Source organism: Aquarana catesbeiana, linkage group LG08 (genome assembly GCF_042186555.1).
Source record: "Aquarana catesbeiana isolate 2022-GZ linkage group LG08, ASM4218655v1, whole genome shotgun sequence".
Taxonomy (NCBI): Eukaryota; Metazoa; Chordata; class Amphibia; order Anura; family Ranidae; genus Aquarana; species Aquarana catesbeiana.
In genome coordinates, this window is record NC_133331.1 from 258,320,131 (window position 1) to 258,345,869 (window position 25,739).

Sequence of the window (25,739 nt, forward strand, 5' to 3'; positions counted from 1 at the left end):
GGGGTCCTGATGGTGGTTCCCGGTTGACGGAGGTCAGCCGGGAAGGGATAATGGGCACTGCGGTCAGGGGTAGTCTTTGAGCCAGCTTGTCGGCTTGAGGCAGTGATAATACATTTGAGAGGGACTGCAGTGCAAGAAGGTGTATTAACACAGAGGTTTATTGAGTGCCTGCTCAGACCAACGTTAGATTTCAAAGGTTTTTTATAACAGATATGTTTTTTCCATTTAAACGTTTTTATATTTTTGATATTTGAGTCATTATATTTGTTAAATAAAGTAGGCTGCTACGGCCTTTGTTACCCCAAGAGTACGGTGTGGTCTCGGTTACTGAATACGGTTAGAAGGGGGGTAGTAGTTCATGGGAGTTAAACACATCTGTTATACAACAGTCATGGTCCGGGGCTCAAGTGGTTAAGAGAAATTTCCCAAATTCTTTGGTGATGCATCAACATGCCCGAGTTGTACCACGCAGTGGGGCCTGGTGCTCTTTTCCCACGTAAAATAGCCTGAATTGGTGTAAACGTTGAGTGTCCCGGTTTGTCACAGACCAAAGATCTATATCGCTGCATTTCCGTCGTGTGAAAGTGGTACATATGGGAAAGTTGTGAGGCTAGGTAATAATCCTGCTACGCCCCCCATGTCTGTGGGGTTCTTTAGGGTTTGCCAGGCTAGTTTGTGTCTGCTTTGCCCCCAGACAAATGAGTTTAAAATAGCTTCCATCTGTTTGAAAAGTTTTAAGGGGATGTATAGAGGGGCATGCCATACCAGATATAAAATCTTGGGCAGTATAATCATCCTAATTAAGTTTACACGGCCCATCACCCCCATAGGCAAATCTAGACCATGTCTGCGTTTTACTTTTCAGTAAATTAAACAAGGGAGCTATATTTAAAGAAGTGCAATCCACCAGATCTCTAGTCACCTCCACCCCCAAGTATTTAATCTTGGATACCCTGGCAAGTGGTAATGGAGGGGACGTGAGGGGAGGAGGGAACACATCCACTGGAAGAATCTGGGACTTGTCCCAGTTTATACGCAGCCCCGAGTATCCCCCTCATTTGTTCGATAAGTTTTAACCACTTAAGGACCGCCTCACACCGATATACGTCGGCAAGGCGGCACGGGCAGGCAAAATCACGTTAATGTACGTGATCTGCCTCCTGCGGGTGGGGGGTCCGATTGGACCCCCCCGATGCCCGAGGCGGTCCTCTTTTGTCCCCCGGTGATCGGAGGTGAGGGGGAGGCCATCCGTTCGTGGCCCCCCCCTCGCGATCGCCACCGGCCAATCAGAACATTCCTTTGCTGCTGTATGCTAAACAGCAGCAAAGGAAATGATGTCATCTCTCCTCGGCTCGGTATTTTCAGTTCCGGCGCCGAGGAGAGAAGACTGTACTGTGAGTGTAAAACACAAACACACACAGTAGAACATGCCAGGCACGCAAAACACCCCCGATCCCCCCCCGATCACCCCCCAATCACCCCTCCCCCCCTCCCTGTCACACCGACACCAAGCAGGTTTTTTTTTTTTTCTGATTACTGCATGGTATCAGTTTGTGACAGTTACAGTGTTAGGGCAGTTAGGGTACCCCCCTAAACAAGTTTTAACCCCTTGATCACCCCCCGTCACCAGTGTCACTAAGCGATCATTTTTCTGATCGCTGTATTAGTGTCGCTGGTGACGCTAGTTAGGGACGTAAATATTTAGGTTCACTGTCAGCGTTTTATAGTGACAGGGACCCCCATATACTATCTAATAAATGTTTTAACCCCTTGATTGCCCCCTAGTTAACCCTTTCACCACTGATCACCGTATAAGCGTTACAGGTGACGCTGGTTAGTTCGTTTATTTTTTATAGTGTCAGGGCACCCGCCGTTTATTACCGAATAAAGGTTTAGCCCCCTGATTGCCCGGTGGTGATATGCATCGCCCCAGGCAGCGTCAGATTAGCGCCAGTACCGCTAACACCAACGCACGCAGCATACGCCTCCCTTAGTGGTATAGTATCTGAACGGATCAATATCTGATCCGATCAGATCTATACTAGCGTCCCCAGCAGTTTAGGGTTCCCAAAAACGCAGTGTTAGCGGGATCAGCCCAGATACCTGCTAGCACCTGCGTTTTGCCCCCTCCGTCCAGCCCAGCCCAGCCCAGCCCACCCAAGTGCAGTATCGATCGATTACTGTCACTTACAAAACACTAAACGCATAACTGCAGCGTTCGCAGAGTCAGGCCTGATCCCTGCAATCGCTAACAGTTTTTTTGGTAGCATTTTGGTGAACTGGCAAGCACCAGCCCCAGGCAGCGTCAGGTTAGCGCCAGTACCGCCAACACCCACGCACGCACCGTACACCTCCCTTAGTGGTATAGTATCTGATCGGATCAATATCTGATCCGATCAGATCTATACTAGTGTCCCCAGCAGTTTAGGGTTCCCAAAAATGCAGTGTTAGCGGGATCAGCCCAGATACCTGCTAGCACCTGCGTTTTGCCCCTCCGCCCGGCCCAGCCCAGCCCACCCAAGTGCAGTATCGATCAATCACTGTCACTTACAAAACACTAAACGCATAACTGCAGCGTTCGCAGAGTCAGGCCTGATCCCTGCGATCGCTAACAGTTTTGTTTGGTAGCGTTTTGGTGAACTGGCAAGCACCAGCGGCTTAGTACACCTCGGTCGTAGTCAAACCAGCACTGCAGTAACACTTGGTGACGTGGCGAGTCCCATAAGTGCAGTTAAAGCTGGTGAGGTGGCAAGCACAAGTAGTGCCCCTCTGCCACCAAGAAGAAGACAAACACAGGCCCGTCGTGCCCATAGTGCCCTTCCTGCTGCATTCGCCAATCCTAATTGGGAACCCACCACTTCTGCAGCGCCCGTACTTCCCCCATTCACATCCCCAACCAAATGCAGTCGGCTGCATGAGAGGCATTTTTATGTCCTCCCGAGTACCCCTACCCAACGAACCCCCCCCAAAAAAGATGTCGTGTCTGCAGCAAGCGCGGAAATAGGCATGACACCCGCTATTATTGTCCCTCCTGTCCTGACAATCCTGGTCTTTGCATTGGTGAATGTTTTGAACGCTACCATTCACTAGTTGAGTATTAGCGTAGGGTACAGCATTCCACAGACTAGGCACACTTTCACAGGGTCTCCCAAGATGCCATCGCATTTTGAGAGACCTGAACCTGGAACCGGTTACAGTTATAAAAGTTAGTTACAAAAAAAGTGTAAAAAAAAAAAAAAAAAAAAAAAAAAAAAAAAAAAAAAAAATTTATATATATACACACACACACACACAATAAAAAAAAATTGTTGTTTTGTTGTTCTCTCTCTCTCTCTCTCTCTCTATTCTCTCTCTATTGTTCTGCTCTTTTTTACTGTATTCTATTCTGCAATGTTTTATTGTTATTATGTTTTATCATGTTTGTTTTTCAGGTATGCAATTTTTTATACTTTACCGTTTACTGTGTTTTATTGTTAACCATTTTTTTGTCTTCAGGTACGCCATTCACAACTTTGAGTGTTTATACCAGAATGAGGCCTGCGGGTTTAGGTATCATCTTGGTATCATTCTTTTCAGCCAGTGGTCGGCTTTCATGTAAAAGCAATCCTAGCGAATGCCCCCCCCCCCCCGTCTTCCGTGTTTTTCTCTGGCTCTCCTGTCTCAACAGGGAACCTGAGAATGCAGCCGGTGATTCAGCCAGCTGACCATAGAGCTGATCAGAGACCAGAGTGGCTCCAAACATCTCTATGGCCTAAGAAACCGGAAGCTACGAGCATTTCATGACTTAGATTTCGCCGGATGTAAACGGCGCCATTGGGAAATTGGGAAAGCATTTTATCACACCGATCTTGGTGTGGTCAGATGCTTTGAGGGCAGAGGAGAGATCTAGGGTCTAATAGACCCCAATTTTTTCAAAAAAGAGTACGTGTCACTACCTATTGCTATCATAGAGGATATTTACATTCCCTGAGATAACAATAAAAATGATTAAAAAAAAATAAATAAATAATATGAAATGAACAGTTTAAAAATAAGATAAAAAAAAATAATAAAGAAAAAAAAAAAAAAAAAAAAAAAGCACCCCTGTCCCCCCCTGCTCTAGCGCTAAGGCAAACGCAAGCGGCGATCTGTCGTCAAACGGAAACAGCAATTGCACCATGCATGTGAGGTATCACCGCGAAGGTCAGATTGAGGGAAGTCATTTTAGCAGTAGACCTCCTCTGTAAATCTAAAGTGGTAACCTGGAAAGGCTTTTAAAAATGTATTTATTTTGTTGCCACTGCACGTTTGTGCGCAATTGTAAAGCATGTCATGTTTGGTATCCATGTACTCGTCCTAAGATCATCTTTTTTATTTCATCAAACATTTGGGCAATATAGTGTGTTTTAGTGCATTAAAATTTTAAAAAGTGTGTTTTTTCCCCAAAAAATGCGTTTGAAAAATCGCTGCGCAAATATTGTGTGAAAAAAAAAAAAAATGAAACACCCACCATTTTAATCTGTAGGGCATTTGCTTATAAATAATATATATATATATATATATATATATATATATATATATATATATATATATATATATATATATATATATATATATATATATATATATATATATATATATATATATATATATATATATATATATATATATGTTTGGGGGTTCAAAGTAATTTTCTTGCAAAAAAAAAAAATTTTTTTCATGTAAACAAAAAGTGTCAGAAAGGGCTTTGTCTTCAAGTGGTTAGAAGAGTGGGTGATGTGTGACATAAGCTTCTAAATGTTGTGCATAAAATGCCAGGACAGTTCAAAACCCCCCCAAATGACCCCATTTTGGAAAGTAGACACCCCAAGCTATTTGCTGAGAGTCATGTCGAGTCCATGGAATATTTTATATTGTGACACAAGTTGCGGGAAAGAGACAAATTTTTTTTTTTTTTTTGCACAAAGTTGTCACTAAATGATATATTGCTCAAACATGCCATGGGAATATGTGAAATTACACCCCAAAATACATTCTGCTGCTTCTCCTGAATACGGGAATACCACGTGTGAGACTTTTTGGGAGCCTAGCCACGTACGGGACCCCGAAAACCAATCACCGCCTTCAGGCTTTCTAAGGGCGTAAATTTTTGATTTCACTCTTCACTGCCTATCACAGATTCGGAGGCCATGGAATGCCCAAGTGGCACAAACCGCCCCCCCCAAATGACCCCATTTTGGAAAGTAGACACCCCAAGCTATTTGCTGAGAGGTATAGTGAGTGAGTATTTTGCAGACCTCACTTTTTGTCACAAAGTTTTGAAAACTAAAAAAAGAAAAAAAAAATGTTTTTTCTTGTCTTTCTTCATTTTCAAAAACAAATGAGAGCTGCAAAATACTCACCATGCCTCTCAGCAAATAGCTTGGGGTGTCTACTTTCCAAAATTGGGTCATTTGGGGGGGGGGGGGGGGGGGGGTTTGTCATTTTTTTGTCATTATTCAATCACTTGGGACAAAAAAAATAAATACTCAATGGGTTCAACATGCCTCTCAGCAATTTCCTTGGGGTGTCTACTTTCCAAAATGGGGTCATTTGGGGGGGTTTTGTACTGCCCTGCCATTTTAGCACCTCAAGAAATGACATAGGCAGTCATAAACTAAAAGCTGTGTAAATTCCAGAAAATGTACCCTAGTTTGTAGACGCTATAACTTTTGCGCAAACCAATAAATATACGCTTATTGACATTTTTTTTACCAAAAACACATGGCCGAATACATTTTGGCCTAAATGTATGACTAAAATTGAGTTTATTGGATTTTTTTTTAACAAAAAAGTAGAAAATATCATTTTTTTTCAAAATTTTCGGTCTTTTTCCGTTTATAACGCAAATAATAAAAACCGCAGAGGCGATCAAATACCATCAAAAAGAAAAATGACGCAAATTTTGTTTGGGTACAGCATTGCATGACCGCGCAATTAGCAGTTAAAGCGACACAGTGCCAAATCGGAAAAAGACCTCTGGTCCTTAGGCAGCATAATGGTCCGGGGCTGAAGTGGTTAAAGCAGCCTGGAGGGATGGTCCCTGATCCGCAAGGTATAGTATGGTGTCGTCGGCATACATTCCTATTTTATCGACTCTGGAGCCTCGGCGCAGACCCTGAATATCAGGGTGTGCTCTAATAGCAATGGCCAGCGGTTCAGCCGCCAGCGCATACAGTAAAGGGGAGAGGGGACATCCCAGTCTGGTACCCCTCTCTAGTGGAAACTGCTCCGAGAGCCAGCCATTCACAAAGATTCTCGCTTTGGGTGTCTGATATAGGAGCTGTACCCATTTAATGATTCGTGACCCAAATCTGTAATTATGTAAACATTCCCACAAATACGGCCACTCAACGGAATCGAAAGCCTTAGCGGTATCTAACGCCACCACCACCCTCGTTCCCGAGTTATCATGACGGGCCTGAATATTCATATAGAGTCGCCTGATATTCATGGCTGTGTTTTTCCCCGGCATAAATCCCGTTTGGTCCGTGTGAATTAATGTTAAGATAGCGGTGTTTAACCTAGAGGCCTGGATTTTAGCTAAGATTTTGATATCTACCTGCAGGAGTGATATCGGCCTGTAGGACTCAGGGAAGTGCGGGTCTTTTCCCGGTTTAGGGAGGACTATAATTTGGGCTTCCTGCATAGATGCAGGGAGTGAGTTCTGATCAAAAATGGATTGGTATAACTCTTTCAGCCTTGGGACCAAGATATCTATGTACGTTACATAAAATTCCAGAGGTAGTCCGTCCATCCCCGGGGGCTTTAGATTTGGCTAGCTGTGCTATTGCTTCTGTAATTTCATGTTCAGTAATAGGTGCGTCCAGAAGCTCAACTTGCTCTTGGTGCAGCTGGGGGGAACTGTATGGAAGATAAGTATGAATGGATCTCCCTTTGAGTGTATGTGCACTGAGATTTGTATAGATTGTCATAGAATTGTCTAAATCGGGCCGCCACTTGTCCCGGGTCTGTTATTTTACGTCCGTCTGGGTCCACAAGCGACACTACGACTGGGGGCTTCTCGTCCATGTGGACCAAGTACGCCAACAGTCTCCTGGCCCTCTCTCCCTGTTTGTATACTCTCTGTTTACAAAAAAAGACCTGTTTTGCCTTCTCTATATGTAGTTGTGTGACTAGGCGTGTCTGCAGTTTCACTCTGTCCAAGTTTTCACAGGATGGGTTGGAACTGTAGGCCACCTCTAAGTCCCGTAGTTTGTCAGACGTGAGTTGGAGTATGGTGTTAGACTCTCCTTTTAGCCTATTTATTCTGGAGGATAAGATCCTATGAGCATGATTTTTAAAATCGTCCCAGTGTGTGTTAAGGGCATAAGGTCTCTGTGTCTTTTCGAAAAAGAAAAGCAGCTCCCTAGCAATGGAATCATGGTCTGATAGAAGGGATAGCCAGTGAGGGTTTAGACGCCAAAGCCTATCAGGAGAGGCTGACCTCAGAGATGCCGTCAGCCAACACAGAGAGTGATCCGATAGGATCCTAGGAGCAAATCCTGAGCCTGTAACCTTGGGCAATAGGGCCCTGGAAACAAGTATATAATCAATCCTGGACATAGTATTATGACTTACTGAGTGGCAGGTGTATGCTCTGGTCGTGGGATTTGAATGTCTCCATGCGTCAATAAGGTCAAAGTCCGTCAGTGTGCGATATAGCCTAGTGTGCAGTGGTTCGCCCCGACTGGGTTCAGCCTGTACTGGCCTGTCCAGGGATGGAGTCATTGTGTGATTGAAGTCCCCCAACCACACTGCTGGTATGGATGGGTATTGTGCTATAAATGCAAGGCCTTCTGTAACCACATCCGACCTGTATGGAGGGGGGGATATAGCTAGCCAATATCAGCAAGGGTTCTCCTCCCACAAGTGAATGCAGAAGAAGGTACCTACCCTGCCAATCTGACACCATGGAAACCAACTCAAATGGTGTGGATTTTGCTATAAGCACCATTACCCCTCTAGACATTATTGTGTGGGTGCTGTGGTATGCCCACCCCACCCAAGGACGCTTTAGGGCTGCCTGTAAGTGGCCTGTGACATGTGTTTCCACCAGCACAACAATATCTACTTTCTGACCTTTCAGATATCGCAGTACTGCTGTCCTTTTAATCTTGTCTCTCAGGCCCCGCACATTCCACAACAGAAATTTAATGTCTGCCATGGTGCTTGTTTGCATATTTATTACATTTGCATCGGCAGGGCAGCTCCCCTCTCAATACCCGTAACAACACCGTCATTTCGTGACCTATTAAACATACTGCATATGTATTAAGTGCTTGTTCAGTAACATTCCAAGTATATAACAATTGCACAACGGTGCTAACATTCCCAATGCGCAGATCAAGGTATCTGGCATTTTCCTTCCCTCCCAGCTTCTCACCTCCCCAACTTGGTGGAAGCATACATTCCCTTGCAACCTGTATATGATTCAACTTCCAGCCATCGACATTGGCTGGAGGTACAGATCTTTGAAATTGCTGAGCTGTAAAAATCAGAAAAGGGAAAAAAAGGAGAAAAAATAAGGGTTGCAAACATTACGGGGGCGATTTTCCACTGTGTGAAGCATGGAAAGGACACGTGGCAAATCTGATGTGTCTCTTTTCCTGTCTGAGTGGTACTCGCGCTGCAAGGATACACAGTCATCCTGGTAAAGTAATGGTGTGGGGCCTAAGCCCTATTAAAGTCTCCTAAACTGTGCCACGCTGTGGGGATATTGTAGTATTCAGGGTAGTAAATTCTCTGGGCCTCATCTCCAAAGTCTCGTATCCATGGGTATCAACACGCTGTACACCACCTCCCCCCCCAAAGGGTTCAACCCAGGCAGTGGGTCTCTTGACTTCAAAATGGGGGAGATTTCAGACTCCCAAGGGGGGGGGGGGGGAGAAGGGGGTGAGGCCTTTGTATAGAAAGTGAGCGGTGATATAGAACTATCTCCCCACAGCGGAAGTTACTGATAAAGCAAAGATGGGGCCCACCAACCTCTGTCAATGTCAACAGTACTCACTGTAATTGGCCGATTGCCCGATCATCCATCCGGACATCCACGTCGATCCAACCACTGTGCTGCCTCCCTGGGGTCTTCAAAAAATAGGACTTTACCATCATCCTCCACTCTCAGTCTGGCCGGAAACAGCATGGCATATTTTAGATGCATCACCCTAAGCCGCCTCTTAACATCTTGGAACTGTGCATGCTTTCTTTGGACTTCATTAGAGAAATCAGGAAACACTGCAACCTGATTGTTGCCCAGGGTGATATTGCCTCTCTCTCTGGTCAGCCGCACGATTTTATCTTTGTCTTTAAAGTTCAGAAATTTGGCAATAAAGGTTCTGGGAGGGGGCACCCACAGGTGGAGGTTTAGCTGGAATTCTGTGCGCCCTTTCCACTGCAAACATAACGGAAAAGGCCTCTCTTCCAAAATGTTTGATCAGAAGGGATTCCAAGTATTCTGCAGGATTGGTACTTTCCGCCTTTTCAGGTAAACCGATGAACCGGAGGTTACATTGCCGCAAACGATTCTCCATATCATCCTGGTGTGCGTGTAGTTGATGAATCTGGTGCTGTAGGTCCTCTGTAGTGTGGCTCAGGGGGTACAGGATGTCCTCTGCCGCTCCAATGCGCGTCTCAGCTTCAGTCACCCTATCCTTCACTTTGGATAAGTCTTGGCGCAGGAGGGAGATGTCAATCTTGACCTCGTCTATTTTGGCAGAGAGTGTTCCCTGCAGTGATGCAATGGCATCTAAGACCTTGGCCGTGTCTGCGCTCTGATGGACCAGACAGCATGTGCTGTCTCCTTCTTTGGCCTGCGGATCTTGGTCCTGATGGCAATATTTCGCCAGCTTGTCCACCGCCTCAGAGGTCCTCTTTGGCGGTGACATATTCTCCCACTGCTCCGGTATATCTCTCATCAGGCCTACTTTAGACTGAGCAAGATGGCCGCTGATCTGGATAATTGGGGTCGGAACTGCGTTCCGTTCCCAAGATGGCTTCAGGCTATAGGTGTATCTTGTCAGCAAGGGCAGACTGCCAAAAGACCCCTCCAAGATGGGTTCGGACTTGGGGTATACAGAAAGGCCAGGAAGACTCACCAGGGAATCGCCGGGTGTAGCAAGATGGCCGCCGGTCCTAATCACAGGCCAGCTTCGCGGTCCTTTCTTGGGTTGATTTCGGGCTTGGGTGCGCTATGATAGCCTCCTCAGGCAGTCCAGAGGAGGTCCAAGGACAGGGGCCAGTCCCTGGCTATCAGGGGCGCCCGAAATTCTCGTCCAGGCCGCCGCCGGGTGCAGCAAGATGGTCGCCGCTCCGGGGACTAGGCCGAAGCCGCGGCCTTTCCTAGGGCTAATAGCGGTCCAGGATCCTCGGGCGGTGTTTTGGCCGGTCAGCAGGCTCCAGATGTAGTGCAGGAAGCAGGATTTATCCCCAGTGATCTAGATTGCTCGATGGCAAGGATGGCCACAGGATGTCAAAAACGGAGTTTGGGTCAGCGGAGCTCACACAGCCTGCGACCTACTCCATTGCTTACCAGGCCACGCCCCACCACTCAGATTGACTTTAATGATGGCGTTTGACAGTTGGTGCTGCCAGTCAAACTTTGCTAGTCGAGTTAAAATTGCTGCATCCAAGGAGTAAGGAGTCCTGGCTGAAATGGTAGAAAGGTGGGTGGTTGGTTTTTTACCTGGCCGCCTGAGTGATAGAGCCCCAGGATAATACTGGTTACCCAAGGGCCCTTGGGGGGGGGGGGGGGGGTGGGACAGGATACTCTGAGGTCACTGGATACCAGAAGTTAGGGCTTTCAGGAAACACTGGGGTCATTATGCCTCATTTCCACTGAGCGGATCGGTTCGGGTCGGTACAGTTTGAATGGCCTAGAATGGTCCGGTCTATTCTGGTGAGCGTTTCCACTGCAAGTGAGACCACAAGGGGCCATACAGGGTTTAGAAAAAATGCCATAGCACAGCAGAGGGTTTTCTGTCAGCCAATCAGTGGAATGTATCGTAGCTCCGCCCTAAACGAACCGTTCCATTTTCTATGGCCCTACATCTGAAGCAAGACCCTGAATGGAACGGTACGGTTTGGTTGTGTGGGCCGCTTTCATAATGGAAACACCCAAAATAGCGTACCGTACCAAAATGAACCAATCCGCTCAGTGGAAACGAGGCATAAGTCTCTGGAGACACTGGGATCACAGAAAAAAACTGCGGTCCTGGAAGTACAGAGGGATCACAGAGGTGGCAGAAGCACCAGGATGCAAGAATCTCTAGAAGAACTGGTTTGCAAGTCTACAGAGGCACAAGGGTCACATTCACAGGAATAATAGAAAATGAAGAACGTTGGAGTGCACACTAGCGCTGTGAACACAGGAGGCTCAGAGGTACAAAGGCATTGGAGGTATAGAGAACTCAGGCACAGGAGACTTAACAGCTAGCTTGGCAACAAGTTGCTTGAATGCCAAGCAATATGACCAGTAGCCATGTGCTGAGGACCCAGCGTTGAAACGCAGTACAGGCGAGAGTGACAACCAGAACAAAAGGTGAGGGTAAATCTTCCATTGGGGACACTTGTTCTGTTGACAACTGTTTAAGAAGGGAATACAGAAAAAGAAGAGAAGGGAACAGCAAAAAACAAACTGATGTGGGTTCTACCTGTAGCACACCTCCTAAAGAGCTTCTGGTGAATGTTGGTCCTGTTTCCCCCTTAGAGCACACTCAGCATTTCCTGCACCCTTCCATTGGCTCCAAAGAAAAGTCTAGGGATTTCTTTTTGGGTTTTGAGAGGGAGCATGAGAAGCCCCAGTAAACTGTAGAATTGAACAGCTTGAGGACTCCTCACTTCTGGCTGCACTGTACAAAAACAAGGAATGTCCCACAGGATCTCAAAGCTGATGGTGACCTGTACTCCTTCCATAGCCACCGGATCATTGGTTGCCTTCTGCCGATATCTACCAGGCTCTTCCTAATGAGGGAGATGTAGACTCACACCACCACAGGACAACTTGACTCCTTCCCACCAACTTCCTCCTGGCTCTCTCCATTGAGCTTCTCCAGACCCAACTTGTTCCCTGAACTTGAATTTGCAAACAGACCCCAAGCTAAGCCTAACTGGGACCTTGGAGTCTTCCTAAAAGCTTCTTCTAAAAGGTCCTACTTCAGGTAAAGAGCCCCTGTACAGGGGTCTCCACCTGCAGGACTGGACCCAGGAGCACTCCAGTACTGGCACAAGCATCAAACTATTTATGTGCTCTTCCCACTGGGTGCATGCGTTGAGCTTACGGTCCACACAGAACCGTAGACTATCATCCTTCTTTTGCACCAGCATGACAGGAGCGGACCATGGACTGTGGCTTTCCTTGATCACTCCACTCTGAAGCATGTTGTGGAGTAACTCTTTGACCTCTTGGCACAATGCTGGGGGAATGTGACAGTACCACTCCCGAATGGGCAGTGTCCCCCCCTGTGTATGGGGTGGTTGATGGCTTTGGATAACCCGTAGTCCTCTGGTCAGGTGACAAATACCAGCAGGTGTTTTTCCAGCAGCTCATGCAGCAGTCTTTGTTGGGATAGAGAAAAGTCTTTAAAAGGGCATATCCAGCTGCTCTAGTAGAGGTCTGTATTGGGTTTCTTCCCAGGAGGCCATAGCTGCCTGTAAAGAGGCACAGATTGCAGAGAGGCACAGATTGCTTCCACCCCTGTGCCTGGGTAGTGATATTGGCGTTGTCCCCAGGTTGACGAGTTGCACCAAGACTCTTCCTTGATGGACTTTGAATATGGTATGGCCCACCAGCCACTCTTCTGACATGATGGGATCCTTGTGAGGTTTAACCATAACAGTGGCCCCCTGTCATTTCTGCATGTACAAGAGCAGAGTGTACAGCAAGCATTTGCAAAGCTTTCAGCTCCCCAACATTCCCAGTTATATTTGTGTTTAAGCAGAGGCGGCTCTAGGCTTTGTGAGGCCTTAGGCAAAACTTACACATGAGGCCCCACGGACTGGGACGCTCCGTGATGAGGCCGCTATTCCTCAGGCTGCGGGCAGTATCTGATTTGTCCGTCAGCTCCTAAGCCACAGAGTCCCAGTGGGGGTAGGCGGAGCCACCGGCGTCAACTTCAGTGATTGAGAACAGGCAAATTAGGCGTCCGCGAGGCCCCTGTGAGTGCGAGGCCTTAGGAGACCGCCTAATTTGCCTAATTAGAGAGCCGCCTCTGTGTTTAAGGGCTTGTTCACAAGTGTGATGCTCTCTGAAGAGCTAACTATGTTCGGTTTGCTCATCAGAGAGCATTTGACAGGCAGTGAGGAGGCATCAAATCGCCTCTTCACTGCCTGCTTTAATCCCTCAGACCCCATACCCCCCAAAATCAGTGGGCACTACCTCCTGCCAAAAGCAAAATGAGGTATAATTCCTGCCACAGCTGCAAAGCATCACAGCCAGGGCTCGTGAACTCCTCTGACCACTACCCCTGCAGTAGTAGTAGTACCAGGGAGTAGCTGTTGGGGGTTGGTAAAACCACAGCTCACCCATAGGGTTTTACCGCCCCCTCCTCCCGTGTGATTCCTAAAGCCCCGTACACACGATCAGACTTTCCAACTGGAAATGTTCGATGTCAGGCTGTTGGCGGAAAATCCGACCATGTGTATGCTCCATCGGACAATTGCTGTCGGACTTTCCGCCAACAAATGTTGGCTAGTATGTCTTCAAATTTTCCACCAACAAATGTGTGTTGTCGGATTTTCCGATCGTGTGTACACAAGTCCGTCAGACAAAAGTCCAAAGTACAAACACGCATGCTCGGAAGCAAGGACGAGCCAAAAGTGGTCGGTCTTGTAAACTAGTGGCAGTAATGGAGAATTAACATTCGTGACGCGGCAAATTATGAAATCTCCAAATGCAGTGCACAATTCTCTTCTTCTTTAATGGGATAATAATGAAGCTGCTTTGCTGGTGATACTGATGGAGTTATTGCAAACCAATTTTCAAAGGCTTTTCTTTTCTAGTGATATCAAGAATAATATTATTATGCTTTTTTTTAGGCAAGTTACCACAACACCATTATCCTGTAGTTTTTAAGATCAAAGATACAACTATGTTGGTGTCCGTTGTCAATTTTACATTGTATTTTTTTTAATGTAACTGCCTACTCCAAAACTGTCATTTGAAGTAAAACACATAGCCAAGTATTATTCTACACAATTATTTTTATTGTGCATTAAAAAAAGAAAACAAATAAAATTAGACATGCTATCTGCCAATAGAACTTAACCAAAAAGTGCATTCTATGCATCCAAAAATATAGAAAATATACCCAATCAAATCATTATTCAACCAAAAAAATAATGTCAAAGCAATAACTCCAATAATAAATAACACATTACCTCCTCCGATTCCGCAAAAAGTCTGGTTAACGAACTGAAAAGCACGAAATGAAAAGCGCGAACTGAAAAGCGCTAAATGAAAAACGCAAAAAGAAAAGCGCAAATCAACACTCACCAAATTTCTACTAACACTAAGTTAACAGAAGGAGCCCAAAGGGTGGCACTAAAGAGCTGAAAAACCACGTAGTACGTCTTGTACGTCACTACGTTCGTAATTGTTGGCCAACATTTGTGTGACCGTGTGTATGCAAACAAGTTTGAGCCAATGCCCTTCGGATAAAATTCCACGGTTTTGTTGGCAGGAAGTCCAATCGTGTGTACGGGCCATAAGGCTCATTCCAAAGGCAGATAAAGCTATGGCTCATTCCAGAGACAGCTAAACACCACCTTTGGATACAGCAACACTCTGGGGGTGATTTACTAAGAAGAAGGCACTGCACCAGTTCATACATTAATTGGCGCCCTGGAAAAGTCATTAATTGAATGTGCGAACCTGCGCACATTGAAGCGCAAATAACAATAATAAATACCCGCATATGTAAACTGCAACTGGCGCTAGGGTAACTGCGGTTTTCTCACTGATAATAGCGCACGCCCAATACAATTGGTTAATTTCATCTCATTGGATGTGTCTTGTTAGGCAGTTAGTAGGTGTACTTCATTAATTAACCCTTTTGATGCTAATCTCATGCCTATCACTTCTAATATATCTTTGAAATGTGTTTTTTTATTAATTTTACCCACATCTTTCAATACATTACAAAGAACAGAGAAGTGTTTCTAAACCTAATAAATTAATATTTTCAGATCTTGAACTTTAACTGCTTCCCGACCAGCCGCCGCAGTTATACTGCGGCAGGTTGGCTCCCCTGCGCGAGCCGTCGTAGCTATACGTCGGCTCGCGGGGTCGGGATAGCAGGCGCGCGCGCGCTGCACATCGGGGGTGCCAATGGTCGTGGCTAATGGTCGTGATGACCACTGGCCACGAGCAATCGTGAGCAGGAGACACAGAACAGGGACGAGTGTATGTAAACACACACTTCCGTGTTCTGACAGGAGCTAGGAACCACGATCCGTCACTTCCTCTAGTCAGTCCCCTCCCCCTTCAGTTAGAATCACCTCCAAGGGAACACAGTTAACCCCTTGATCGCCCCCTAGTGTTAACCCCTTCACTGCCAGTGACATTTTTACAGTAATCAATGCATTTTTATAGCACTGATTGTTGTATAAATGCCAATGGTCCTAAAAATTTGCCAAAATTGTCCGATGTGTCCACCATAATGTCGCAGTCACAATAAAAACCACAGATCGCAGCCATTACTAGTAAAAAAATGAAAAAATAATAATAATAAAAAATGCTATAAATCTATCCCCTATTTTGTAGACGCTATAACTTTTGCGCAAACCAATCAATATACGCTTATTGTGATTTTTTTAACCAAAAATATGTAGAAGAATACATATCAACCTAAACGGAGAAAAAAATTAGGTTTTAAAAAAAAAAAAAAAAAAAAAAAAAAAATGGGGATATCTATTATAGCAAAAAGTACACAATATTGTTTTTTTCAAAATTGTCACTCTTTTTTGGTTATAGCGCAAAAAAATAAAAACCGCAGAGGCGATCAAATACCACCAAAAGAAAGCTCTATATGTGGGAAAAAAAGGACGTCAATTTTGTTTGGCTGCAACGTCGCACGACTGCGCAATTGTCAGTTAAAGCGACGCAGTGCCGAATCGCAAAAAGTGCTCTGGTCAGGAAGGGGATAAATTCTTCCAGGGCTAAAGTGGCTAAAAGGTGACCATACACTGCAATCAGTTAGATCTTAAATAAATTAGATTTAGTGCAAGAGCCTGTTTTATTTCCTATATTTTAAAATTAATTGTGAAAGTGCGTCTTCCCATTACCTATTTTGCATAAAAAAAAAAAATATATATATATATATATATATATATATATATATATATATATATATATATATATATATATATATATATATATATATATATATATATACACACACACACACACACACACATACACACACACACATACATATATATACATATATACACACACACACACACACACAATATACATTGGCCCAGAAGTGAATCACCACCCCATGTAAAAATAAATCAAAAATTATCTTAATTTGCAAATAAGGATAATCTCTTCCTCAGAGAAAAGTGAGCGGAGCATGGTGGTGGGAAGAAATTAGCAGCAGTACAAGCAACTTCCTGGAGGGGCGTGATGTCATTCCTGTGTGCTGGCCACCGCTTCCGGGAACCAGATATGCGCCACGGGTTCATACCTCCGCGCACACAGCAGTTGCGCATCTCACATACACAGCGGTCACGCATCTAGCTGCAGGAACCCAATTTTTATGGAAATTAATACGGTAGTAAAGCAGATGCAGATTTCCAGGACTGGACTAACAAATGTTTATAGTGAAAGCCAACTGGTGTTTTTTATTAAACAAGGTCTAAATGGGACATTGACGTGCATCACATTTGAACTTAGGAATATGTCTTTGCAAAGTAAAACTAAATGAAATTCTTTCTTAATTTTTGCTTGGGGATAGAGTGCAGAGGGATTAGGGTGAAGACACCGCCCAAATTTTGCCATTTTCTCCTTCAACTTTATTCACTTCCTGTCATATTGCCAAACAGGAAGTGAGGGTAAAACCCTACCAATGTCATTCCTTGGGGACACACAGGTCAATATAAATAGTTTCCCCATTAGGTAAATTGCAATCTAGCATTTTGCTGTGTACACCCCAAATTATTAGGCATCTTGGACTTTGGGTTTTTTTTACTTAAGGCAAATCCTCTTTGCACTACAAGTGCACTTGGAAGTGCAGTTGCTGGAGATACGATGGGGACATGAAAGGTGAATAAAAGAACAGCATCTTTGCTTCTACATGATTGAATGATAAAATCACCAGTGCTTCTGCTCAGATGTACAGCGAGAACACTTGTATTGCAGAGTGGATTTGCCTTTAATAAACCCCAAAATACCTAACAATTTGGGGTGTACACAACAAAGTGCTAGAGTGCAATTTGCCCAATGGGGACACTAGTTAGATTGACCTGTGTGTCCCCAAGGAAAGACATTGGTAAGGTTTTACCCTCACTCCCTGTTTGAGTATGTGACAGGAAGTAAAGCCAATTTTCAGAAAAGGGACACAAAGCCCAACCTAAAAAAAAAAAAGACAAGCAGGGGTTCTAACACTCACTTGGTTTCCCTCAAATGCCCACAATTAGAATAGGATTGTCTTAAACTAGATTTGATAAGGAGATTTCTATACCTACCTCACTTATATAGAGTGATTAAACCTTTTCCTATATAAGAATTAAAAACGAACGATAACAGTGCGAAAAGATAAACAATTACATTTTTTTATACAGAAAAGGAACATTAGAGATTAACAAATACAAAGTGGAGGATACAACCGTAAAACAGAGACCAATGATACAAAATATTGCTATAATGGTCATACACATGCTAGCTAGAGATTAAATAATATATTAAGGCAAAATCCTACAGTAGAAAAGGTTACAGAAAAGAAAAGAGACAGAAGATAATAGAGATACATTGCATGGAGAAGTCTTACATAACCATCCTTCATCTAGACCGTCAGCCGAAGAGAATGGGCAGTGATCTGTGCTGCAATACATACACTTGTAAACCTCCCCCCCTTCCTTCCATATGCCAAAACTGCTACATTGAGTCAATGGGGGTGGGAGGCTCTCTTACCAGCTACCATATCATGACCAGCTTATTCCTGTTCCCTTCACACCTCCCACCTCCTTTGAAGTGACACTGTACTATCAAATGGTCAGATAGCCACTCCAGATAACATTCCACAGCAGGGCAAGATGTCTCTGTTGATTCCAAACTAGGGTTCTCAAATTATAGTCATTGAAAAGTCACTGCAAGTAACATTAATAATAAAGTCCATCACCTTCAGGGCCCAAAACTCCACCACAGATTTTAGCTCAGTGCTCTAAATCAGTGCTTCTCAATCCTGTCCTCAAGTACCCCCGACAGGCCATGTTTGCAGGTTTACCTTCATCTTGCACAGGTGCTTTAAATCAGAGTCAATGGCTTGGTATTTTGGACAGCTATTTAGCTCAGATAAATTCACAAAACATATCCTGTCGGGCGTACTTGAGGACTGAGGCTGAGAACCATTGCGCTAAAATGGAAAATTGAATACCTCTCTGTAATCTTCTTTTCCTGGTGCCTATCCATGGCAGCATACACTACCATGAAGGCACCAGGAAAGTAGCTTTTAAAGTAATCACACCTTTTTTTGTTTTTCCATGCCAATCAGCCTAGTTAAGCTGCAGCTGGGAAATCTGTTGCATGAAAATTGTTTGGGGGGGGGGGGGTGTAAAATGCATTACTTGGATTGAGCATGCATCTGCAAAACAAAATTATTAACATAAAACATAAAAATTTGCTACAAAATGTTATTGGTCAACAAAAACAGGACTTGGAAAAGAGCAAGGAAAGCAAAAAACACATGCATGTTAATTTGATACACTAATAGAATATGGTTTTGAGGTCTGACCATTTTGCAGAGGAAATCAACAGTTAAAAGGACTGTGCCCACAAGCGGACAGTCTCTTAAAGCGGAGCGCCGCCGAAAATTTTTTTATTAAAAGTCAGCAGCTACAAATACTGCAGCTGCTGACTTTTAAAACATGGACACTTACCTGTCCAGGGCGCCCGCGATGTCGGCACCCGAGGCCGAAGCGTCTCTCCGTCCTCGGGTGCTGCCGCCTCCATCTTCGGTAAGGGAATCAGGAAGTGAAGCCGTGCGGCTTCACTTCCTGGTTCCCTACTGCGCATGCGCGAGTCGCGCAGCGCAATACGGATGGTCCCTGCTGCCTCTGGGACCCGTGTGTTTCCCAGCAGGCAGCGGGGAGGGAGCAGGAAGTGGCGTAAATAACCGCAGATTCTTCGGCTATCTATGCCGGAAGTGGGTACAGATACCTGTAATATACAGGTATCTGTACCCCCCTCCCCCCTGAAAGGTGCCAATTGTGTCACCGGAGGGGGGGAGGAATCTAATGAGTGGAAGTTCCACTTTTGAGTGGAATTCCACTTTAAGGATTTAACCACTGGACACTTAAACCCCCTTAATAACCAGACCAATTTTCAGCTTTTGGTGCTCTCACATTTTTAATGACAATTACTCAGTCATGCAACACTGAATCTATATGAAATTTTTGTCCTTTTTTTCACACAAATAGAGCTTTCTTTTGGTGGTATTTAATCACCGCTGGGTTTTTTATTTTTTGCACTATAAAAGAAAAAAAGACCGGAAAATCTGTAAAAAAATGCATTTTTCTTAGTTTCTGATATAAAATTTTGCAAATTAGTAATTTTTCTTCATATATTTTGGCCAAAATTTATACCGCTACATATCTTTGGTAAAAATAACCCAAATTGGTGGATATTATTTTGTCTTTGTGAAAGTTATAGAGTCCAAAAGCTATGGTGCCAATATCTGAAAATTGATCACACCTGAAGTACTGATGGCCTATCTAATTTCTTGAGACCCTAAACATGCCAGAAAAGTACAAATACCCCCCAAATGACCCCTTTTTGGATAGAAGACATTCCAAGGTATTTAGAAAGATGCATGGTGAGTTTTTTGAAGTTGTCATTTTTTCCCACAATTCTTTGCAAAATCAAGTTTTTTTTTTTTCTTTTTTTTTTTCCACAAAATTGTCATATTAGCAGGTTATTTCTCACACACAGCATATGCATACCACAAATTACACCCCAAAACACATTCTGCTATTACTCCCGAGTATGGCGATACCAGATGTGTGAGACTTTTACACAGCGTGGCCACATACAGAGACCCAACATGCAGGGAGCACCTTCAGGCACTCTGGAGCACCCAGGCCAATTCTGACATTTCTCACCTACATGTAAAAATCATCATTTATTTGCTAGAAAATTACATAGAACTCCAAAACATTATATATGTTTTGTTAGCAAAGACCCTAGAGAATACAATGGCGGCCATTGCAACTTTTTTATCTCGCACGGTATTTGCGCAGCAATTTTTCGAACGCATCTTTTTTTGGAAAAAAAATGTTTTGTGCTTTTAAAAAACCAAAACAGTAAAGATAACCCAATGTTTTTGCATAATGTGAAAGATGAAGTTACACCGAGTAAATAGATACCCAACATGTCACCTTTCAAAATTGCACACGCTTGTGGAATGGTGCCAAACGTCGCTACTTAAAAATCCCCATGGGCGGCGCTTTAAAAGTTTTTACTGGTTACATGTTTTAAGTTACAGAGGAGGTCTAGTGCCAAAATTATTGCTCTCGCTCTACCGATCGCAGCAATACCTCACATGGGTGGTTTGAACACTGTTTTCATATGTGGGTGGGACTTACGTATGCGTTCGCTTCTGCATGCGAGCACACAGGGACAGGGGCACTTTAAAAAAAAAATCTTTTTTTTTATTGTTCACTTTACTTTATTTTAATTTGACGCTTTTAAAAAAAAATTTTGAACACTTTTATTCCTATTATAAGGAATGTATACATCCCTTGTAATAGGAATATGGCATGACAGGTCCTCATTACAGTGAGATATGGGGTCAATAAGACCCCACATCTCACCTCTAGGCTGGGAAAAAGAAAAAAAAAAGATCCTGGCTTCGATCGTAGCGGTGAGTCGGTAGAAGCACCGGAGGGCGGCGGAAGGGGGGGGGGGGGACGCCTCTCGCAAGAACGATCAAGCAGTGGAACAGCCGCTATGATCATTCTTATGGTATAGGGAATCGCTGGATGAAAAAGCTGATATCTGAATGATGCCTGTAGCTGCAGGCATCATTCAGATATCCCTGCACAAACTCAAGGATGTCGTATGACAGCCGGTGGGCGGGAAGTGGTTAAAATGCATTTTTTTTTTAACACAAAGTTGTCCATTTATACAATATTTCTAACACATAGCAAGAACGTACCAAAAATGACACCCCAAAAAAGATTTTCCTACTCCTCCTGAGTATAGCGATACCACATGTGTGAGACTTCCACAGCCTGGCCACATACAGAGGACAGTGACTGCTTGAATATAGCAAAGCAAAAATGCATATACTAACACAAATAGGATGAATAATGACACAATGCAAAAAAAATATATAATGCAAGAAAAATATATGTGGGCTAGTGCCCCATTAGCGAAAACGTGCCAAATCCTGGTGAACTACAAGTGACAAATCCCTAGGGCAAACATGAACATTAGTTCTATCATCCAGTCCAAAAACAAAAACACGTGATGAGAAACACAAAACAATTCCAATCGTGAAGGGAAGGGGGATCTTCAGTGAGGACACCTCCGTGTTTGCAAGCCGCTTACCTTACAGCTGTAAGGTGTACAGCCTGTGTTGCAAATGACCCGCAGGTGTAGACGTTCCGTGTATAAGGTAGTGACAATGATGAACATGCCAAGCGAAATATAAACAATAAAAAGTATACAGCATGTAAAATAACTCTGCGACGGCCACAGTGGAGGGGGGGCAAGAAACACACAGGGGGAGGTTGCACTCACTTTCATGAAGTGAGTGTGGGCATCAATCCACGAGCGCCAAGCTCATATGCCTCTAGGAGTATCAACAATCTGGAATTTGTCCCGTGCCTGGAAACTGGAATATGTCCCCGTGCCTCTCTCCTCAGTGTTCGTCAGGTAGAGTAGTGATGTACAGTGTGAGGGGGAAAGAGACGCACATAGCGTGATCCCATATAAAAGGTATATTTATTTAATAAAACAAGTCCAATCAACTTACATTTAAAACAATGCTGCAGTGTGTAGTAACTACGAGTGCCGAGCTCGTCTCCTGTTGTTTGTCTGTGGCAGCATCCCATGCTCCAATCCTAATGATACAATATGCATTAGGATTGGAGCACGGGGCGCTGCCACAGACAAACAGGAGACGAGCTTGGCGTCATGTTGATCAGCTACGTTGCACTGCACTGCATCCCCACCATGTTCTTTTAGCATGTAGGATCCATTCATGCATTGGCCCGTTTCTGCTTTTTTAGTTCACTTTGCCACTTTAGCCATCTTTGTAGCTTCCCCCCCCCCCTTCATCACAGCGCAACTACCATCTTCCCCCACTTTAGAGTATTGTGGGGTATTGCAGAGTATTGTGGGGTATTGCACAGTATTGAGGGGTACTGCAGAGTATTGCACAGTATTGTGGGGTATAGCACAGTATTGAGGGGTATTGCAGAGTACTGCGGGGTATTGCAGAGTAGTGCAGGGCATTGCAGAGCATTGAGGGATGGCTGAGCATGGATGGATGGCAGTTGTCATAGAGCAGCGCTGTGGACACTACAGATCCAGCCCACAGCGCTGCTGCCATCCAATCATTCCCCCTCTCCGCTCACAGTGTACTGATCGGAACAGAGAGGGGAGGAGAGGAACCGGCGTCATGAGATGACGCCGGTTTGTTTACATGTGATCGCTCTGTCATTTGATGGAGCGATCACATGGTAAACGGCTGCGATTAGCGGCCATTTACCGGGATCCGGTCGCAGATGTTCTCGGGTGCGCGCCCCAGGGGGCGCGCGAGAGCAGAATTCTGGGAGGACGTCACTGTACGCCCTCCCGGGGTTAAGCAACTGCCCTGTAGCCTTCATTTGGCTATGGGCCGGTTGTTAAGTGGTTAAACATTTAGTAGTCACAACCGCTTGAGGAAGATTTTGCAAAATAGTGCAGCACAATTAAATCAAAGTGAAACAAACAACCTACAAACAACACAGATTGACAACATCAAAAATATTTCAGTGAAAAATATTGGCCCCCGAGAAAAAAAAAGTAAAAAATACTTGCTGTAAAACACATCTGTTTTGCAAAGACATAACAAACAAAATACATGTGTTACAAACTCTATATGGACACCCAAATGTAATACACACCTCTTTTGAGGGCAAGGAATGCTATCTGCAAGCTTTATATAATATAGGTTTGTGTGCTAATGAGGCAATTGAAAACACACAAAATGCAAGTTCACCCAATGTAGAGAGAACTTCAAAGTGGGTACACCTGTTAAGGATGTCCTTAACCACTTCCCGCCCGGCCCATAGCAGATGACGGCCGGGCGGTGCTTCAGTTATCCTGACTGGGCGTCATATGACATCCAGCAGGATAACATGCCGCTGCACGCCCGCGGTGATCGGTGGAGCGGTGTGTCAGTCTGACACACCGCTACACCAATCCTGGCAAAGAGCCTCAGGCGGAGGCTCTTTACCACATGATCAGCCATGTCCAATCACGGCTGATAACAATGTCAATAGGAAGAGCCGTTGATCGGCTTATCCTCACTTGCGTCTGACAGACGTGAGTAGAGGAGAGTTGATCAGCAGTGGCAGAGGGGGTCTGCGCTGATTGTTTATCAGTGCAGCCCCCTCCTCAGATGACCACACTGGACCACCAGGGATCGCCACTAGGACCACCAGGGAAGGGTCAACATGTGGATGGCCAGGTATGTACCCCATGGCCATCCACATGTGCCCAATCTGTGTCAATCAGTGACCACAAATGGGCACTGATTGGCACCATTATGTTGCAGTGATGCCCAGCAATGCCACCCTTAGGTGCATCAGTGCAAACAGTGTCATCAGTGCCACCCATCAGTGTCCATCGGTGCCACCTGTCAGTGCCCATCTGTGCCCACCTATCAGTGCCCATCCGTGCCCATCTGTATGAGTGCCCATCGGTGCCACCTATGAGTGCCCATCAGTGCCGCATACCAGTGCCACCTATCAGTGCCCATCAGTGCCACCTATCAGTGCCCATCAGTGCCGCCGTATCAGTGCCCGTCATTGTAGAAGAAAACTTACTTATTTACAAAAAATTTTAACAGAAACAAAGAAAAACTTGTTTTTTTTCAAAATTTTCTGTCATTTTTTTATTTGTTGCGCAAAAAATAAAAACCGCAGAGGTGATCAAATACCACCAAAAGAAAGCTGTATTTGTGGGAACAAAATGATAAAAAATTTGTTTGGGTACAGTGTTGCATGACCGCGCAATTGTCATTCAAAGTGCGACAGCGCTGAAAGCTGAAAATTGGCCTGGGCGGGAAGGTGTCCAAGTGCCTGGTATTGAAGTGGTTAAATTAAAAAAACACTCTCTGAGCATGCCCAGAAAAATCCAAGTGCTGTTCACACACACACAAAAAAAAAACCAAAGTCCCTGAGCATGCCCAGAACAACGCAAATGCAGCTAGCACAAAATAAGCCACCCCCTGTCCAAAATTAAGCACACCATCCAGCATGCTACAAAATTACAGATGTGACAAACACCCCACAGTCCAAGGGGGCAAACAAAGAGCCTAACATGGGCAAAAGTTATACAAATACCATTGCAGTCTATGGGAACTGACTTGTTAATTTTGCAAGTCCCCACTTGGCTGACTTATATTCTAGTTATTGGCCTTAAAATGGGTATGGGGGCCCAGGTCCCACCCTGAGGGACATATATCAATGTCACCAATTTGGACAACCCTAAAAATGTAACTAGGAGAAATGCCTTTAAAAATGCAAAATTGCTTAAAAATTTTGTAACTTGGGGGGGGGGGTGGGCTTACTCTGCCTGTAATGTGGTGGATCTGTTGCATGTATCCAAAATGCAGCTTCAAAGATGTACGGCTTTAGAGAAAACTTACAAATGTACATTGCAGCAGCAAGATTTTAACCCAAAATAAAAAAATAGCCTGCCCCCCCCCCAATACATACAAGGCCATTTGGGTCTGTTAACCTCCCTGGCGGTATGATTATTTCGGATTTTAGGTGCTGAAAGCGGTACCATTATTTTGCATGGAAATTTGGCGTTTTATATTGTAGGTCTGTAAATCTTAACAATAACACACTTAAATCTGTCCAAACCAGAGTCTAGTAGATATCCCGGGTATGATAAAGTTTGAAACACAAAAACATAATTTATAATATAATAAATAAAAATAAATAATTAAAAAAAAAAAAATAGTAATAAAATAAATTTCCCCACAATTCACTATCGCTCAATTCTGCAAGTGTTCTAATTTATTATCGCTGTTTTCTAGCTGGTCTAAAGCCACTTTTGACGTAAAGGGACACTTTTTGGTTGCTATGGACAATCTCCAGTTTCCAGGCAGAAAGAACAGTGTATATCATGTAAAATTGCATGCAGGGCATGGGCCAAAGTACTGGGGACAAAAGGGATGTGAAATCATTTCATACAGTACTGTAATCTGTAAGATTACAGTACTGTATGTGTTATGCTTTTGACATTTTTTTGAATTTGCCGCCAGGCTCCGCCCCCATGCGTCGCG

At 44.4% G+C, this 25,739-nt stretch overlaps 1 protein-coding gene across 5 annotated transcripts in view; it reads right to left on the reverse strand.

The window, feature by feature from the left end:
- Positions 1 to 25,739, reverse strand: part of LOC141106369 (phospholipid-transporting ATPase IK-like) — a 313,227-nt gene that overhangs the window by 214,477 nt on the left and 73,011 nt on the right. The window contains exon 1 of one of the 5 annotated variants that reach the window (XM_073597093.1): positions 18,006 to 18,044. The exons of the other annotated variants lie outside the window; for them this stretch is intronic. Within the exon in view, the coding sequence (XP_073453194.1) occupies positions 18,006 to 18,013 (8 nt within the window). The 5' untranslated portion in view covers positions 18,014 to 18,044. Of the gene's footprint in view, positions 1 to 18,005; positions 18,045 to 25,739 lie in introns of those variants that run through there. 5 annotated transcript variants of the gene reach the window in all.